At 33.8% G+C, this 19,186-nt stretch overlaps 3 protein-coding genes across 3 annotated transcripts; all 3 read left to right on the forward strand.

Moving 5' to 3' along the window:
• Positions 1 to 3,770: 3,770 nt before the first annotated feature.
• LOC123223452 (receptor-like protein 6) lies at positions 3,771 to 6,005 on the forward strand. The gene has a single exon (XM_044646616.1). It carries the CDS (start codon positions 3,771 to 3,773, stop codon positions 6,003 to 6,005), a length of 2,235 nt encoding a protein of 744 aa, XP_044502551.1.
• A 5,011-nt stretch (positions 6,006 to 11,016) lies between these two features.
• LOC123224410 (F-box protein SNE-like) lies at positions 11,017 to 11,696 on the forward strand. Its single transcript, XM_044648065.1, has one exon. It carries the CDS (start codon positions 11,122 to 11,124, stop codon positions 11,611 to 11,613), a length of 492 nt encoding a protein of 163 aa, XP_044504000.1. The 5' UTR covers positions 11,017 to 11,121; the 3' UTR covers positions 11,614 to 11,696.
• Positions 11,697 to 13,010: 1,314 nt separating this feature from the next.
• On the forward strand, positions 13,011 to 16,546 carry LOC123222569. The gene is made up of 2 exons (XM_044645413.1): positions 13,011 to 13,522; positions 14,136 to 16,546. Exon 2 carries the CDS (start codon positions 14,246 to 14,248, stop codon positions 16,319 to 16,321), a length of 2,076 nt encoding a protein of 691 aa, XP_044501348.1. The 5' UTR covers positions 13,011 to 13,522; positions 14,136 to 14,245; the 3' UTR covers positions 16,322 to 16,546.
• The last annotated feature ends 2,640 nt before the right edge of the window (positions 16,547 to 19,186 follow it).

Below are 19,186 nucleotides of genomic sequence, written 5' to 3' on the forward strand. Positions count from 1 at the left end.
TTTAACCTTTTTAAGTTTCTTTTAGATTACCGTTAATAAGGGAAAAATATTAACAACTATAAACGCGTGTTTGATTTGAAAAATGTTTTATAAATTATTATGTATAAATAATTATTATATTTGATTAGATAAAATAAAATAATACTAAAATATTTTTTATTTAAATATCTTTAAGTATAATTATTATAAATTTCTTTTATATTATTTGTTATATTAACTGAAAATAAAAATATTTTGTTTTAAAAAATTAATAAGTAAAAATAAAATGATAAAAAATCTAAATAAAAAAAAAATTAATTCTCCAGACTTACTAATCTATCTTTATCATCAACTAAACATCACCTAAGAGGAAATGTTTAGACACTTTTTTTTTTTCTGTTTAAGGAATTAGAAAAGAGGAAATTTTCCACAACTATAAGCCAAATATATGTTTGTTTCCAGTAAATTTAACGGAAAAAGCTAGAAAAGCATAAACGCTCACTAACAAATATTCAAAAAAAATATTTAAAAAAATATTAAATAAATAAAATATTATTGAAAGAATTTAATAAAAAAGCACACACACACACGGTTGGTAGCTGGCATCTTTCCCTTTTTTTTTTTTTGGCTTATTTATAATAATAATTATTGTTTTAATCCTGAATTTTTTAAATTTAGGGAAATTAATTTAAGTTGTCATTTTTAATGGTGGATACAGAAATAATCTTCAACTCTAGGATTATACCATTGCGTTGTAGCTATCTATCTATCTAAATTAAATAATGAAATGTCTTCATTGTGAAGCTTTTAACGAAACCATAAATTAAATCAATTAAATTGTGCAATATTAAGACTCAAACCTTCGAAAAATCAAGCTTTATAAAATGGTAGTTCTATGGTACATTTTGTCTTAGATGAAAGTTAGGTTGATTGGCTTAGAATTTTTATGTGTTTGGAACAAAGGGAACAAATCATCTAATAGTTAAGATCATTTGTTGTAAATTTAAGAGAATTTTATGGGTTTTTGGGTTTCTTGTTGATTTTGATGGAATTGGTTATTATATTGTTCAATTATATGTGAATGATAGTATAATTGAAGATGGTTGAAATGGAATCACAATTTGGGAGAGATTTTTGCGTGTTAACTAGTGAAGTTTGGGGTTAAATTTAATTTTCACCATCAGTCTCAGAAAAAAAAAAAATCTTATAACTGACAATTGACATAATTTCTAGGGCTGACTCTGGCTAAAATTCACAGACCAAGGAGAAACAGTAATTATCGGAAAAGGCATTGACGCTATTTCTTCACTCAAATTTTAGATAAAATTTTTAATGAAGAAAAATCAACAGCAAGGAATGGGTTCATTCAACTATGGACAATTGGACATGAAGTACCTTTCTCACTAGTGTTACTGAAACTTGCTTTAAAACCTTCTGGCAAAAGGCATCCCATTTCCATCTTGTTCATTAGCTTCATTGCTAAATCAATATCTTTGCCATATTGGCAAAGTTCACTATGAAGCTCAGACAAAATAACTGAATTTCAAGCATATCCTGCTAGAATTCAACTGCTGCATCAAAATCGCCATTCTTACCAAAATTACATTTGCTCGGATGACAACCACTCTTGACCATGCTTTAAATTATACAGCTGAAAGGCGCATAATCCGTCATTGGTTGGTATAATAAGTATTAGCAATGGGTTAATTTTTAGAGACCCTTGATGTTTTAGTAGAGATAATTAGATCCGTTGGTTTCAGAAATTAATCATTTTAATTACCTCCTCCCTCCCGTTAAAATCCCATTATACGCTTACCATATCCATGGATTATGCAGACTAAAACTATTTCCAGAAAGCAAAGTGAAAGTAAAGACTGCATTAAAATGAATCCATTATCATTAACCTTTCAGCATGATAATAATGGAATTTAGTTTGGATATGAAATTATAACAAAATATGATAAATTATGTCTCAGTCTTTAATTTGACATAAAATTTAGCCTACCTATTAATAGCTAGTGTAAAATGATGACACAACACCCTTTTTGTCATTTTTATAATAGATTTAACCAAAGTAAAGAACAAAATCTTCACCACATTCCTCTAAATGTTGGTTTAATAGAGATATTACATTGGATAATGATTCAAATATGATATTAGTTAGAAGATTGTTTAATTTACTAACTTGAAACCAAAATAAAAGATGTAGACAAAATTTTCTTGGCTTGAGGAACTAGTCTGAGATTGTTCTTGGCATGTTGGGGTACTGATATTAAGGTGTAGTTCTGCCTGGAAAATCCTTGATCCTTGAAGACCTTTACTGTTGCAATACTCCCTTCTACATTCTACCACCCAAGCTCTTGTTGTTGTGCTATTTCTAAATCTCAATAAGTCCTAAAAAATATATAAAGAAACATAAATTAATTTAATGAATATACAATCATATAAAGCAAGAAACCGAATGCCCAAATATATGGGATATGTGCTAACATAATAAACCATATATTTAAAATATATTTTAACATAGCAAACAATATACTTAGAATATACTCTGGCAAATTAAAATAACAAAATGGACGTTAATTCTTTGTTGAAGATAAACAGACAGATTAGAATATGTGTTTTTATGGAATAATCTGTGTAGGGTGTTTATTTTATATAGGTGGAGCTTAGTAGACTGCTAGTGATGGTGTAAGAAAGTTTGTGTTTGGTGGGAAAAAGGAGGGGGAAGTGCAGTGATAAGTAGAAGAAATTAAAAAAAAGAAAAATAATAGAAAATATAATTATAATTAAGATTTTAAAATAGGTAAAGAAAATTTTCTGAATATCTTTTTGCAATTAAATTTGACTAACAATTAGATCAAAGATAAGAAAATATGGATATTAAAGTTTGGAAAAAAAAAAATTCGCCGTTAAACGCAAAGGGGAGAAATAAACATTGTTGTGCTTTTCATTATTTATCAAGGAGGACAAAAGTCCACTGCTCGTGTTTGTTACGTTTTGCCACTCAAATTCAAGGGGAGCTTGACGTCTTCAGCTATATTATGAATGAAGCTAGCCAAATTCCCAGGAAATAGATGATGTGTTCAACTCCAACCTTTCATTCATTCAGCTTCATCTTTGTCTTCGAGCAGCATTTTCCAAAACCAAACATGCATTTACCATCAATCCAAGTCATTCGCTTGTATTCAGGGACAGGAAATTCACAACGTTCTATATCAATGGACCTAGTATCTGTTGGCATTATGCTGCTGAATAGTCAGAGACGACTTGAGTCATGCATGAAAATGAATAACTCAACATCAAGGCTACCATCATGCGTATACCCAAAAAAGAAGGTGTGGTGAAATTCACTTGTTCTAACGTATCTTACACTCAATTAGATTTAAACCCATCAACTTATATTTTATCATACGAGGCTTATATATTGACTGAAGATTGAAGAGAAATTTGCAAGTCTTCACTTGATGAACACAGATAATTATCAAATGCTATGTTTTTAGCATCCAATTAAAAGTTTCTCTAAGCATAAATTGGCATTTACTAAATTGCTTTCACAAGTGTTTTGCCCCGTCTTCTGAGCAACTGGACACGAAGCACACGTTTTCCTGATAAGATTCCAGTTGAATAGTAATGAGGTGGGGCTCCATTGATTTTTTTGACTTGAGGTTGATCCATTGCCACCTTATGATGTCGTTTACAATAATTGCAGGCTTCCTATAAATGCATCTCAATTCTCCTGCCATGCTTCCACACCAAAACACTATCTCCTTCCTTTGTCTCATTGAGTTATGGGGTTATCCTTACGCATCTTCTCATTTTGGTTGTTGTTGTTTCATCTTAATTCCCTTGCGCAATCTCTTTGCCATGATAATGAGCGTTTTGCCTTGTTGCAGTTCAAGGAAAGCTTTGTTATCAATAAACAAGCTTCTGGTGACCCTTCTGCTTATCCCAAGGTAGACTCATGGAAGCCAGAAGAAGAAAATGGTGACCGCTGCTCATGGGATGGGGTCAAGTGCCATAAGGTTACTGGTGATGTGATTGGTCTTAACCTCACTAGTAGTTACCTCTATGGGTCTATAAACTCTAGCCACCGTCTTTTCCGTCTTATTAATCTTGAATGGCTTAGCCTTGCTGATAACGACTTCAATGGCTCAAAAATTCCTTCTGGAATCATCAACTTCTCTAGGCTATCACATCTGAACCTCACTGCTGCTAACTTCTCTGGTCAAATACCTTCAGAGATTCTAGAGCTCTCCAAGTTGGAGGATCTATTTCTAGGTCAAAATAACCTTATGGAACTCCAAAAGCCAAATCTAAGAAGCCTAGTCGATAAGTTAACCAACCTAAAGAAGTTGTATCTCAGTCAAGTCAACATTTCTTCCTCGATACCACATATCTTGGTGAATTTATCTTCGTTAACTGAATTATCCCTTGAAGAGTGCAAATTGCAAGGTGACTTTCCTACGAAGATATTTCAGTTACCCAATCTTCAGTATCTTAGTGTTCAACACAATCCAGATCTAACTGGATATTTGCCAGAATTTGATGCAAGCAGTCCGCTTCAACAATTGAGACTTGGGTACACGAGCTTCAGTGGTGAGATTCCAAATTCGATAGGGAATCTTAGATCCTTATCTCACTTGGATATTCATAATTGCGAATTTTCAGGAACGATTCCCTCTTCACTCAGTGATCTTACCAAGATCACTTCTCTTTACTTGTCTCGAAATAAATTTTCACATGAGTTGCCTCCTTTATTGAGAAATCTTACTTCTTTAGAAAAACTCAGCGTATCCGATAACAATTTTTCAACGCAGAATTCTCTTTCATTGTCTTGGATCAGTAAGCTTAGCAAATTGACTCATTTAGGCATTTCAAAAATCAATCTAGTGGGGGATATTCCATCTTGGCTCATGAACCTAACCCAACTTCAGTTTTTATATATGGGGAACAACCAATTAACTGGTCCGATCCCAGATTGGCTCATGAACCACAACCAATTGTTACATCTACTTCTGCAGTCTAATCAATTAACTGGTCATATCCCTTCCCATATTAGAAACCTGACCAAATTGTACGGACTTGGACTATCATCGAATCAATTGGAAGGTTCAATTCCCGCATCCATCATTGAACTTGAGAATCTGCAATTCCTTGACCTTCGGCAGAATAATCTGAGTGGCACCGTGGATTTACACGTAATTCTCCATAAACTCAAATTTTTACAAGTATTAGCTTTCTCATCAAATTCTTTATCCCTGGTTACCAAAACCAACATCCGTCCTGAAGTTCAACAACTGTTGACTTTAGGATTGGCTTCATGCAACCTCAACGAGTTCCCGAATTTCCTACACAACCTAGATCAATTGGAGACTCTAGACCTTTCATCTAACAAGATAGCTGGCCAAATACCTCAATGGTTCTTGAACCAAAGTGTACATAGTTTGCTAAGCTTGAACCTTTCCCACAATCTTTTGACTGGCTTTCAGAATCATCTCGATTTTCTCCCATGGACTCGTCTAGGCATTTTAGACCTTAGGTATAATAAATTCCAAAGACCATTGCAAGTTCCACCACCATCAACCCGAATCTATCTGGTTTCACACAATAACCTGGCTGGCGAAATTCCACCTCTTATGTGCAATTTGAATCAACTGAAAGCTCTTGATTTGTCTTACAATAACTTTAGTGGCAGGCTTCCACAATGCTTGGGTAATCTCAGCTATAGCCTTTCAGCGTTGAATTTGCGAAGTAACAAGTTTTGTGGAAGTATTCCTTCAACATTAGTAAGTGGAGCAAATCTGAATATGATTGACTTAAGCCATAATGAACTGCAAGGGAGAATTCCGAGATCATTGGCTAACTGTAGAAGGCTGGAATTTCTTAATCTTGGAAATAACCAAATTAGTGATGTTTTCCCCTCTTGGTTGGGAACACTTCCAGAGTTAAAGGTTCTCATTTTGCAAGCCAATGGGCTTTGGGGTGTAATAAAAGATCCTAAAACAAATCTTGGAATGCCATGAAAGTTGAAAATGCAAGTGGGCTAACGTATATGCAGAAAGAAATTATCACTGACGTGTTCACGGTTGTTGATGAGAGAATTCGTCTATTCCATTCTCTGTATGTTTACTCGGTAGAGATAAGTACCAAAGGCATTGACTTGGTATATGGGAAGATCTCAAATATGCTCACAGCCATTATTTTCTCAAGCAACCGATTTGAAGGAGAGATTCCAGAATCTATTGCTAACTTAAGGGGGCTTCATTTCCTCAGTCTTTCAAATAATTCCCTCTCAGGTCCCATCCCCTCATCCATGGGCAAACTAGTGGCTCTAGAATCTCTAGGCCTCTCTAATAACAGACTCTCGGGACAGATTCCTCTAGAATTAGCACAGATCACTTTCCTTGCATTCTTCAATGTTTCAAATAATCATCTCACCGCCCCATACCACAAGGGAAACAATTTGCCACGTTTGAGAATGATTCGTATAATGGGAACCCAGGATTATGCGGAAAGCCTTTATCAAAACAATGTGAATCTTTTCAATCTTCACAGAAACAATATTCAGACTCGCATCAGTCTCTGTTTGAAATATATCTGGAAATAATATTGATTGGTTATGCGAGTGGGCTAATTGTTGGAGTGGTCCTCGGAAATACCTTTGCTAAATGAAGACATGAAAGGTTGTAATCTTTGAGTGGAAATGGAAAAAAGATAATGTAATCAGCTTTGTTTTCTTAATAAATGTAGTCAAGATGCTTTTTTTTCCTTTCCTTTTTATAAGTTTTCTTTATATTTTATGTGTTGAACATCGACCAAGGGGTTGATAGTTATGAAGAAATGCAACTAGGTAGTATCACTGTTTAAATTGATCTTTTAGTTGCAATAATTTGAAAACCAGACCAAACCGATCGGTTCAATCAATCGAACCAAGAACCAATTTTAAATTCAATTCAATTAATATAAAAAAACCAGTTTTGTTATTGACTTAATCAAATCTAACCAAAACCAGGTTTGACCAAATGAACAGATCAAAATTGGATTTGATTTTTGAATTTTTTTAAATTTTAATTATTTTTGAATAATTTGATTATTTTTCATTTTTTATTATTCTCCGTTTTAATCAGTCGAACCATAAATCAATAAAACAATCAATTCGATTACCAATTTATTTTTAAAAACATTAATTATTTGTGTTAACTACAAAAAAATCCCATTGATTTAAGAATTTTAAGGGAGTTGCCAAAGTCAATGGATGTTCTTCGATCCTTATAAACAAGCGGGCATCTATAATTGCAATTTCTTTTGTCTATTTCCATTTTCGCTGGCCTGGGTAATTATACCCAGCTTCAGTTTTTACTCATTTCTTCTCTATAACTTTTCAATCCACAAAAAGAATTATTTTTTATAATAAAACAATATCAACCTATTTTTAAATATAATAACAATTGATCAAGTATTAAAACGTTGTATGAAATTTTGGATACTTATTTAAATGTTTAAAACTAAACACACATAATATTATACTAATCTTTTACTGTCTCCTATCTCTTAGTACACCAAACTCACTTTTTTGGCCCTGTCCCAAGGCAATAACTCAATGTGGTTCATGAGATTTTGTCTATCTCTAAATAGCCTAACAAAGCTTACCGATTTACACATGAATAAATTAAGAGTAATATATTATATATATTTATACATAATTTAAGTATATTGATTATGTGTCATCATATAATCGAGAGTTATATTATTTTTAATTCAAAATTATTAAATCACATAATAATACATCATCTATATACTCAAATTATATATAAAATACATATACAAATAATTTTATTGATAAATTAATTAAGTGGTGCAATCCCACTTTAACCCATGAAGTTTAATCTTTTCTCAAATCATTTGCAAGGTTCACTATTAAAATATTTTTCAATATCTTTTACTTGATTAGAATATTTTGACCGGCAGAGTGAAAATGGAAACAGTTATACTAAAACTGAATAAATTGTAAGTGTTATGTTACTCATCTAAAAAAGTTATCAGTGGCCACAAAAAACATGTTCAGAATTTTGCTTCTCTAAAGTTACAATCAAGCGGTCCTAGAGAATTTCCTTTTTTGCCAGATGAATTCTACCACCTTGACCTTTCCTCCAATAATTTATTTGTTCAAGTATGCATTGGAACACATCCTTTACCTTTCTAACAACATCTATTAGTAGGAAAGATTCCAAGTCGACCAATTTTACAAAATTAGAGTTCCTTAATATTGGAGATAGCTCAAAAACTGATATTTTTCCCTCTTGGCAGCTACTCCAGAATGAAGGCATCTGAAACAAATTTTTAATTTACCTCTTTAAAAGTGGCTTTACTGGTGAGCTTATGTCAAAATATTTTTAGTATTCGTAAGCCATAAGAGTCGTCAATACGAGATCTATCACCCGATAAATTTACTAACAATGACTAACAAAGGCCCGGAAATGAGCTAGTTATCAAAAGATCTCAAATTTTCTTATAGGCATTCGTCTCTCAAATACAGATTCACATGAGAGATTCCTCTATCCATTACAAATCTCAAAGGGCTTGAAGGTAATGTCTCCCTTAATTGTATTTCAGTACCCATGCCACAAGGAACAGAATTTGATACATTTCATATAGGCTCGTTTGATGGATACTCAGAATTGTGTGGAAAATATGTACCAAGAAAGAGTAACTCTGAAGCGGAAGTCCGGCAGGAAGAAGATCAGGGCTCCAGCTTTCCATATGTTTTTGATTGGGAAATGATTTTGAAAGGACATGCGGGTGTGTGACCATAATTTACTCCAAGAAAACATAGATGATTTTCGATGATTTTTGAGAGGCAACTGAAAAGAATAAAGAGAAACAGAGGACATACCAACTGATGATCTAAGTCTAGATAGAGTTGGGCAAGGACCTAAAAAGGGGAAAATATTCGCATTTGGAAACAATCTTAGTGTTTTATGTGAACAAACCAATGGTTCATATGAGAACATTATGCTATGTATAGAAAATAGGAATCCCAACTTTGAAGATGTAACAGTACCACATGAATTATAGAAATGAAAAATCACTTACCATCATATTAATTAATCTAGTGATGTTACTTCAGAAAACTACATCATATTATATTCAATTCTTTAAAAATCATTAATTTCTTATCTTCAATAGTCTCTACTAATCAAGTAAGTTAAGAATTTGATTTGAAAATGTCGTTTGAAAATATTTGAACTCATATTCTCTTATATATAGAATCTCATTTTTTACAATGCAAACTACCCTTGGAGGCAGTTTTACATTAGCAGTTACATTATAGGAAACAAGGAAGATGAGTGCACAAAAATCTCCATGTCAGAGTTTGTCAAAGAGCTGTAAGGTCTAGCAGTACATGATTCAATCAAGTTGAATTAGAAGTTTCCTTCTTCTAAAGGGGAACCGATTAAACCATGAATTTCCTACAAAATTTTAATCTCTTGAAGGAACAAGGCCACGGGGAAAACATACAACCATTCCCACCAAAACTTTAAAACAATGAAAAAACCCCAGATTTCAGGATCGTTCACTTGAAGCTAAGAGAGCAGTTATAGATACATAGCACTAATTTAGAACCCTGGTTGGCTGTAATTTCCTTGTTTGCTTTCCCTGGGCCCTTTCTGTTTACCTTTTATCTTTTTGTTTGTTTGTTTGTCTTTTTGGTATTTTTATTTTATTTTACATTTTTCAAGTTATCAAGATTTATGAGTTTCTGTTTAGATAAAGAGATTTTCACAGCAAGCAAAAAGTTGAAACGGTAAAGTAAGGCCTTCTATTTATATTGACCTGTTACCAAGTGGCAGCCAGCCACAAAGTATACAAGAAAAAAGTACAAATGATAGTCGTTGAGGGAGTGAGTGAAAATGTGAAATCTTTGGCAACTTTTTTACTTGTAATTTTGCAATAATAAAATTCCTCAGAATCTCAGCAAGAATAGGGAAGAGTGCTTGGTTGCTTGTTGGATGGATGTGCCCAAGAATCAAGGCCAACACAATACCAAACAACTACCCATGAAACTCTCTGAAGATATTGGTGGGGTACTCCCCTCAAAGACACAACTTTATAAATCTAATGTCAATTTCAAACCTTTACCTTCACGATATTATATTATATGCTTTCTGTCTTAATGGTCTTGGGGGTTTCCTTTCTCAGCCAAAATCCAACACCCAAGGGACAACCGAATAAAAACTCCCTCTCCCTCATGTTAAACACCCTTTTTTCTTTGTGTTTATTGGTTGGTGCCCTATTAGATTCTTCACTATGAATTTTTGAAATCTAGTATATAAAGTTGAAATTCTATTTCTAGGCACCCAGTTCAAAATCCAAATCTCTAATAAAAAACCTTGACCCTTGATCAAACACCTGTTCATTTGAGGAGATTAACCAATGTTGTGTCTAAAATTTTACACTTTTTCCGAGTGTTAGATCTCTATTTCCTAAGAAATGGTCCACAAGCTTAATGTGTATCTGCAGCATATGCGTAGAGCTACAGGACAGACTGGCTATGCAGAGGCAGAAGAGTTAAACGTTATAAATAACTTTGTTATTCTGAGAAACTTAGTGAGGATTTTCTTACAACGGCCGTAAAACAAAGTCTTGAAATATGCAAACAACAAAAACAACAAACAACTCTGCTTAACCCGAAAACACATTTTCAAAAGCAATAAAAGAAAAGCCATAGCTAGCATTGGTTCCAGTTCTTTTCTTTGGAATTTTTCTCTTGGCCCCTTCTCCTTTCCCCTCGATGCCCACACACTCCCCAACACACTGTAAATAATAATAATAATGAATCTCGTCAACGTTAATTACATAACTCAAAATAAAAATATTTTCGAATGATTATAACTCAAAAAGTTGTTTAGCTTTTCATTAATTAATCGTACATGCATGCAAACAAATCTCTCTGTGAGTGAGCCCCTTTCTTTCACAAGTCAAATCTCTTAAAACTACACGTTACCCCTTCATATTAAAATCCTCTGAAGCCACTCTTGACTCTTCTGAGTTGTATGTATATGTATACACATTATACACCCGGTTTCACTTTATATATATCTCTTGAGTCTGAGCACAAGCCCTCACTCTTTAATTAACATGGTTCAACTTCATCTCCACCAGCAGCCCCACAGCCAAACCATGCTACAAAAGAGACCAATGTTCTTCATCAATGACCACATTGACATTCTCATTGAGATCCTCAAACGACTCGACGGTCGCTCCCTTTGCGTCGCTGCATGTGTGTGTCGTCTCTGGTGCAACATTGCTCGCAACGATTCACTTTGGGAGGAACTCTGCTTCCGCCACGTCTCGTCTCCTCCTCCTTCTCGTGTACGCCCCGTTGTGGTGGCTCTCGGTGGCTATAAAAGGCTGTACATGGTTTGTTTAAGGCCCGTACTCAGTCGACTGGCGGAGCAGACTCGTCAGCGGCGCATGAAGAGCGTAATGTGGAGCCTTGAGGAAGTGCAACTCTCGCTTTCTTTGTTTTGTGTCGATTATTATGAGAGACTGGGTGTTGATGACAGAATCGACGAATGTGACCCCTCCACGTCATCACTCATGTTCTTGTGCAAGCCCGTGAACGTCTGATTATATTTTTTACTAATGAGTAGAAGAAGAACACATTAATTAAATCCACCTACAAAAATAAATAGAAATTCTTTTTGCTGTTATTTTCATTATTAATATCTAAATGTAATATGAAAAATAAAAATAAAAATAAAAATAAAAATTCTTTCTGCTGTTTTTTTTTATATTTTATTATTAATTATTTTATTTATACTGCTGTTACTATTAATCCAATGTATATTAATTATATTTTGAAATAAAATTAGGAATTAATGGTGGCCAGGCCAGGGGGACCTCAAAAGTGAATGCCATAATTTGGCTTTGAAAGCGAAGGATCAAATTTGCTTATAGTATTCAATAAATTCTTTTTTATTTTTATACATAGGGGGTGCACAAATATCTTTTGCTCCCCACCATAGAAGAAGAATTTTCTTTTTTACTTTCTTTTAGTAAATTATTTTCAATCATAAATTATTAGCCACTGAAATTTTTTTATCTTTATTCCCCCATTCAATTGTATAATTAATTGATCTTCATGTGTTCAACATAAATGTGACCCAACAACCCAAGTGGTAAATTATTCTTTCTTTTTTTTTTTTTTCATGGTGGGTTGGTTGGGTTCTTTATTAAATTATTTATTTTAATTTTATTTTTTAATAAACAAAATATTTTATTTATAGTAACAGCTCTATTATTGAATAAAATTGAGCACCCCATTTGGCTTTAGAACAATAATTTGCATTTCTTCTCACTAAATAATATAATTTGGTCCCTATCACCAACTTGATGTATCAAAATAAACATGTTTAAAATGATGTTGACATGAAATTATGGATTAATTGATAGCAACATATCAATGAAACAAAGGAAAATTATGTGAAAAAATCTGATTCACATTGATTGTCGTAAATGGTAAATGGGCGTCAGGTGGTCCAACTCTCAACCTTGTGCATAAAAACACAACAAAATTTCCAATCATCCTCTCCTGTCTGTTTACCACACAATCTAGTGTTAGGTATTTTTGTTTATGCTATTTACCCACATAATCAATGCCTTATCTCATTACCCTTTGATATGATTGAAAATTTTATGAACGGGTCAATATTTGTTCTGACTTTTGACAAACATACTCAACCAAATCTTAATTGAAGAATCTCTGTCACAATTTAAGATAGTAAATAATTTGTTTGTATGTATAATTTTATTTTACGAAAGATTTTTAAATATTAGTTGAGTGAATGAAATTGAGAGCCATGTTTGATGGTCTCATTAAAATTGCTACCTCATACTTAAAAGAAACACAAAAATATTGCCCATATTGAAGAATCTTGCTTTGCTTTTCTTCTACGTACCAAATAACTAGAAGAAAATTTGAGGCAACTCTTTTAAGTGAGAGAAGAACAGAGTTTATTTCTTGCCCATCTTTATTACCCACCACCAAACACGGCCCGAACAAAAATCTTGTTGTAATTTTTTTCTTTTTTTAATCCTTATTTTTCGCAAATGAGAAAAAAATAAAAATGATTTTGGGCAGTACGCACCGTGGCGCACATTAGCTACCCCCACCTTAAATAGTATTAACTCCGTTTCCATCCCCCTGAAAGTTATCATTTTTATTATTAATTATTGCTCTCAGTTCTAATCGGCGAGCTTCGCAATCTTCAATTTCTCGCCGCCGATTTTCCGTCTTGTTAAAATCCTAAGAAATTCTACTAAAATCTTCTAAATTCAGTAAAAATTTACCATTTTGCATACTCCACTGTGCTGTAAATTTACATTCAAATAAGTTCATAGTGTTTAGGAAGTGGGCTTTTCAGTACTCCATTGAGTTTCCCAATTAGTTCAGCGAAGGCTTTATTTGCTCGAGCTCACTGGAACACGTGGCGATCTGGGTTTTTTGCTTCACTTGAGTTTCTGCTCAAAAATCTCAGTAAGCGTGATTTTTTTTTTATGTGTGACTTGTTTGTGCTAGCTTTGATTTTTTTGTTTATACTATTTAAGTTTATAGTAGGATACTTTAGATTTGATGATTGATCTTTATAGTTTTCTTTTTATTTGGGTTGTTTGTAACTTGAATCCGTGTGCATTAAATTTAGTGTTCAATATAGTGAGATTTGGCGTTTCATTTGAGTATTTTAGCTGAAATATGTGACCTTGAGCTGTAATTATGAAATGGGGTGTTTGATTATGACACTAGTAAGTGTTTGGTAGCTGGGAAAATGAAGGAAAAGGAAGTTAGAAGATTGACATTTATGTTGTGTTTATGATAAGTGAAAAATCAAATGTACTAAGTGATTTTTTTTAATGTTTCAGATAGCGCAATGATTGAGATATCTCATGCTTCAATTTGAGTTTTTTTTCATCTATTTCTTGGCATCAAACAGATCTCAAATTAAGATTCTAAGACTAAATGCTCAAATCAATACTACTTAGTAGTCACTGAAAATAGTGTGACTTGATCAGTTAAACTTACTTCCTGGGAACTGTTGAAGCGTGATAACATGAAGACTAAAACTAAATATTTTGTCGTTACTTGTTTGCAGATGAGAAAATGCAATTATACTCAAGAATTGGGATAATTCCACAATTAGGAATGCTGGCTTGGTCATAGCTTTTGTTTCAAAATTTTGGCTTGAAGTCATTAAAATTTTTAATGGAAGCTAAAGTAGAGGAGGCCCTTAGAGCAAAAGAAATCGCAGAGAAGCGATTCACAGAGAAAGATTTTGCAGGGGCTAAAAATTATGCATTAAAGGCTAAGACACTCTGTCCAGGCCTAGAGGGCATAGCTCAAATGGTGGCCACATATGAAGTTTATTTTGCTTCTGAGATTAAGTGTAATGGAGAAATTGATTATTATTCAATCCTTGGGGTGAAGCCTTCTGCTAATCAAGATGCAGTGAAGAATAAGTACAAGAAGATGGCAGTATTACTCCACCCTGATAAAAACAAATGTGTGGGAGCTGATGGAGCTTTCAAGCTTGTTTCTGAAGCATGGACTCTCTTGTCTGACCATGCTGCGAGATTCTCTTATGATCTCAGGAGAAATAAACAGGTGGCATCTGGAGTAGTTCAGACAAATTTATCATCAGCATATACTACTGGAATTACAGGACATGGCAATTACTCCAATTTATCGACTTCTCATGCTAGGACTAGGCTTGATACTTTCTGGACTGTTTGCACGTCTTGTAAAGTTCAGTATGAGTATCTCCGAAAGTATGTGAATAAGAGACTTTCCTGCAAGAACTGTCGTGGTACCTTCATTGCTGTGGAAACTGGGACAGCACCAGTGAATGGTTCGTTCCCATATTGCCCATGGTCATATGTGTCTTCTAAAGGATATGGAAGTCATGGATATGATGGTGTTGCATATGCCCCAACCAATGCTACAATTATTACTGGGAATGGAATTGCTGGATTTCATTCTGGACATGCATATGAGTATGTTTCAAATGTTTCATTTCAGTGGAGCTCACATTCTGGAACTTCTACTGGCATTGTCACTCCCAATGGATCATCTGCTATGTCCAGCAATGCTGGTTATCAGATGAATGGACATGTTAATGGTGCAGGATCTAAGGTTAAATCAGGCTCCAATGGGAAACATTCTATCTCCGGTTCTATTGAACCTTCAGGCTCAAGGTCCAGTAGACCTGATAAGAGAAGGAAGGTGGTTGTGTCATCCAGTTTCAGAAATGGGTCTGAAATTGCTTCTGAAGCTAACTTAGTTAATGGTAATGCATATAATGAGCACGATCACAAGCTTGTCCACCCAACTGAACCACCTAATAAACGCTGCTCAATGGCGCCTGCATTTGATGCTAGAAAACTGTTAATTGAGAAAGCAAGGTCTGAAATTTGGAAGCAGTTGAAGCTGATGACATTGGCTACAAAAGCTGCTGTGGTAGAAGAAAAATCAAAAGCACTGGTTGATGCTGGACGATCTAGGGATGCATCTAAAAGTGCAGATTTATTTGTTCCTGGTTATAAATCTGGGTCAGATAAAAGTGGATTGGTTGCAATAACAGTTCCTGACCCCGATTTCCATGACTTTGACAAAGATAGATCAGAAGAATGCTTCAAGCCAAAACAGATATGGGCCATTTATGATGAAGACGATGGCATGCCACGCTTGTATTGTCTAATTCGACAGGTTATCTCAACTAAGCCTTTTAAGATTCTCATAACCTACTTGAACTCCAAAACTGATAGTGAATTTGGTTCTGTGAATTGGGTGGAATTTGGGTTTACCAAATCTTGTGGACACTTCAGGGCTTGGAATTCTGATGTAGTTGACCAAGTCAACATTTTCTCTCATCTTCTTAGAGGAGAAAAGGCTGGCAGGGGAGGTTGTATTAGAATATTTCCTAAATGTGGGGAGATATGGGCTGTTTATCGGAACTGGTCACGAGATTGGGATAGATCTACACCAGATAATGTGAGGCACCAGTATGAGATGGTAGAGGTTCTTGATGATTACTCTGAGGAGCTTGGAGTTTGTGTTGCTCCCCTCATTAAACTGACAGGGTTCAAAACAGTTTATCAAAGGAATACTGATAAGAATGCTATCAAATGGATTCCCAGGAGAGAAATGTTACGGTTTTCACACCAGGTGCCATCTTGGCTACTTCAAGGGGAAACAAGTAATTTGCCAGGAAAATGTTGGGATTTGGACCCAGCTGCAACTCCAGACGAGCTGCTTCATGCTGCAAAAGAGTCAAATGCCTGACAAAAACCTGGACCAGCAGAGGTAGATTAGTTTAAAGTTCGATTTATGATTCTTATAAAAAAGAAATATATAGGTAGACTCTGCAAATATTTCACAATCGGTTATAGGCCAATGCAACAAACATTAACTCCAAATGTATTCAGAGGGGCAATGTACACCCGAGGAACTTTATTTCCAGCTTTCAGAATTATTGACTGCTTATTTACAGAAATACTCTTGGGTCCACTGGGAACTGTAACATCTACCTATTGTTCTGCCGACCGTAAACCTCTCAGTGTAATTTGGGTTTTGTGGGCAGGGCTCTATGTTAAAAAGTTCTGACAACTTGCACCAACACCATGAAATGTTTTGATGTTAATTTAAAGAGTGATTAACATTTTCCCACTGAGGTTATGAATACATAAATTTCTTCTTCTTTTTTTTTCTAAACCTCCTTTTCTTTCTTTCCTTTATTTTTTCTTTTTCTCTCCCTTTTTCACAACCGTAGCATTGGCACACCAAGAGCTTCCTTCTAGTAAGTCATCACCTCCACCATCATCATCTACATACTTGTCTTCATTCCTGCCACTATCATCATCACCACAACTGTCCTCACCACAAAATTCTCCTCCTCCCATTTCACAAAACTCCTAACCTCTTTCATCTGGTCAAGTATCTCCTCCATCTCCTTCTCCTCCTACTGCAGCATTTTTGGCTTTGTATTTTTTGAAGGGGCTTTCTGTGATTGAAACTATGAACTATATAAAACGGGAAATGCAAGCAAACAAACACATTTGGATATTCATTTTAAATATGACGTGACATGTACAGTAGGATTCAAATTCATTCCTTTATTCACATGGTACCATTTTGGCTGTCTAACATCAAGGATTCTATGTATGTCAAGATATTGTATGTTTTAGACAAATATTTGCATGCTTATCTATGTAAGGTCTCATGTTTGGTGTATAACATTACGGTCCAATAATTCATTCTACGAATGTCAAGATATTATATGTTTTGGATAAACATATGCATACTTACCGATGTAAAGTCTTGATCCAATAGTTTAACTCATTATACTCAATATCAAAATATTATCCGTTTTAAACACATAATTTGTCAAATGTGAGGTGTGCTATATTATATATCTTCGTTGAGATTTGACTTACAATTATTCAAGAAGACACTAATAAAATACTGTTCGTTTTAAATTCACAGTTTGCCAAATATAAAATGTGTTACACTCTGTCTTCATTAAGATTTGCCACTTGCCACCACAATGATTCAAAAGCACACGAAGCAGTGGCATTTGTAAACATAATTAATTATAGTTATATTTTTTAGTTTTACAATTTAAAACACATATTAAAAGTTTAATAACTTATATATTATTTAACCAATTATCTATCATCATTCTCGAGCGATATTAGATACTCATATATATATATATATATATATATATATATATATATATATATATATATACACCCAACTTTGGTCCCATATTTTGTCCAAATGCGATTTATCTAGGATTGTTAATGGGGCATAAAAGCTGGATGTGGCAGCAAGTTCAGATGGGCTATGTCGCATAGTAGAGTCAAGATTAAGCACTTATTCAAGCTTTTCCACTGTTTTGACTTCTTGCGTTCTCAAATTAGGCATTGTCCCTTAACAAATACAGCACATGGTAACATCAACATTACTGTTCCCTCATTTTGACACACACTTACCCATGTGCGTTAGACTGAAGCGTGACACTTTCCTGAACATTCCTTTTTTTTCCATGGCCAGCCGAAACCCATTACGACAACTACTATCATGATTTACATAACAATTGAATTCGGCTAATAATACTCATCAGCTGTCAATCGCTGTCATTGACCTGCATCACATTTGGGTTTTGCCATTTAGCCCGCAACATTTGGTAAATGAAATTGGGTAACAATTCCTTATAAAACATTCAAAATTTTTTATTAAAAAAACCAAATTTTATTGTTGAAAAGGTTAAATTTTTATTAATTCATATTAAAGTTATTAAATTAATCACTTTGTTTCTAATATAAAATAAAATAAATAATTTTAATTATATTTGTTCGATATCTTCAATAAAAAATAATAAAAATTTGATCTATTTTATAAAAAAATTTGAGCAACACATTTAAAAAATAATAAAGTTTAATTCATTCAATAGAAAATTTGTAATAGCTCGATAAATACAAGTGTTTATCTCAATAGAAAAATTGAAAAAATACTTGGGTTTGAAAATTTTTGTTAGCCTCACATGCAAGCAAAGTCTGGTATAAGACCATCAAAGCCATTCACAATTGTATCCAATAGGGTAAAAAAGGCCATTCTTTCTAAGAGGTGCTCCTCCTATCAAGGAAATTTTTCATTTCATTTCTTCTGGGATTACAAGAATACTCCAACAATGACTTAACATGCTTAGCTGTACAAAAGCATACTCCAAAAACTTATAAATCAAGTCACTGATTAAATATAATGAAATATTATGGCCATATTATGGACTCCACATATCTTCCACAAAATCACAATCAGGTCCACATCAAACCCACTTTTAGAACATGCAATTCTGACCTCACTCAGGAAAAAGTCAATAATCTATTATTAGATATCAAAAAACTTAAATTAAAAAACAAAAAAAACATATTATTTTATAACAACTAGCCTAACTTGGACGTTTCTTTTGGTAAAAAGGGCATAACTGGACACAATGATGCAAGAGCCACAAATTCAAACAATTATTATGCACCTTTTGTTTCCACCATTTCAGCCTGGACTTATGCTTCCAACACTTCTTCATGATTTTTTAATAATTATCTCTAAGATAGAATAAGAAACTACCAAGAAATAAGCACAAGAATG

This window comes from Mangifera indica, chromosome 8 (genome assembly GCF_011075055.1).
Source record: "Mangifera indica cultivar Alphonso chromosome 8, CATAS_Mindica_2.1, whole genome shotgun sequence".
In the NCBI taxonomy this organism is placed as follows: Eukaryota; Viridiplantae; Streptophyta; class Magnoliopsida; order Sapindales; family Anacardiaceae; genus Mangifera; species Mangifera indica.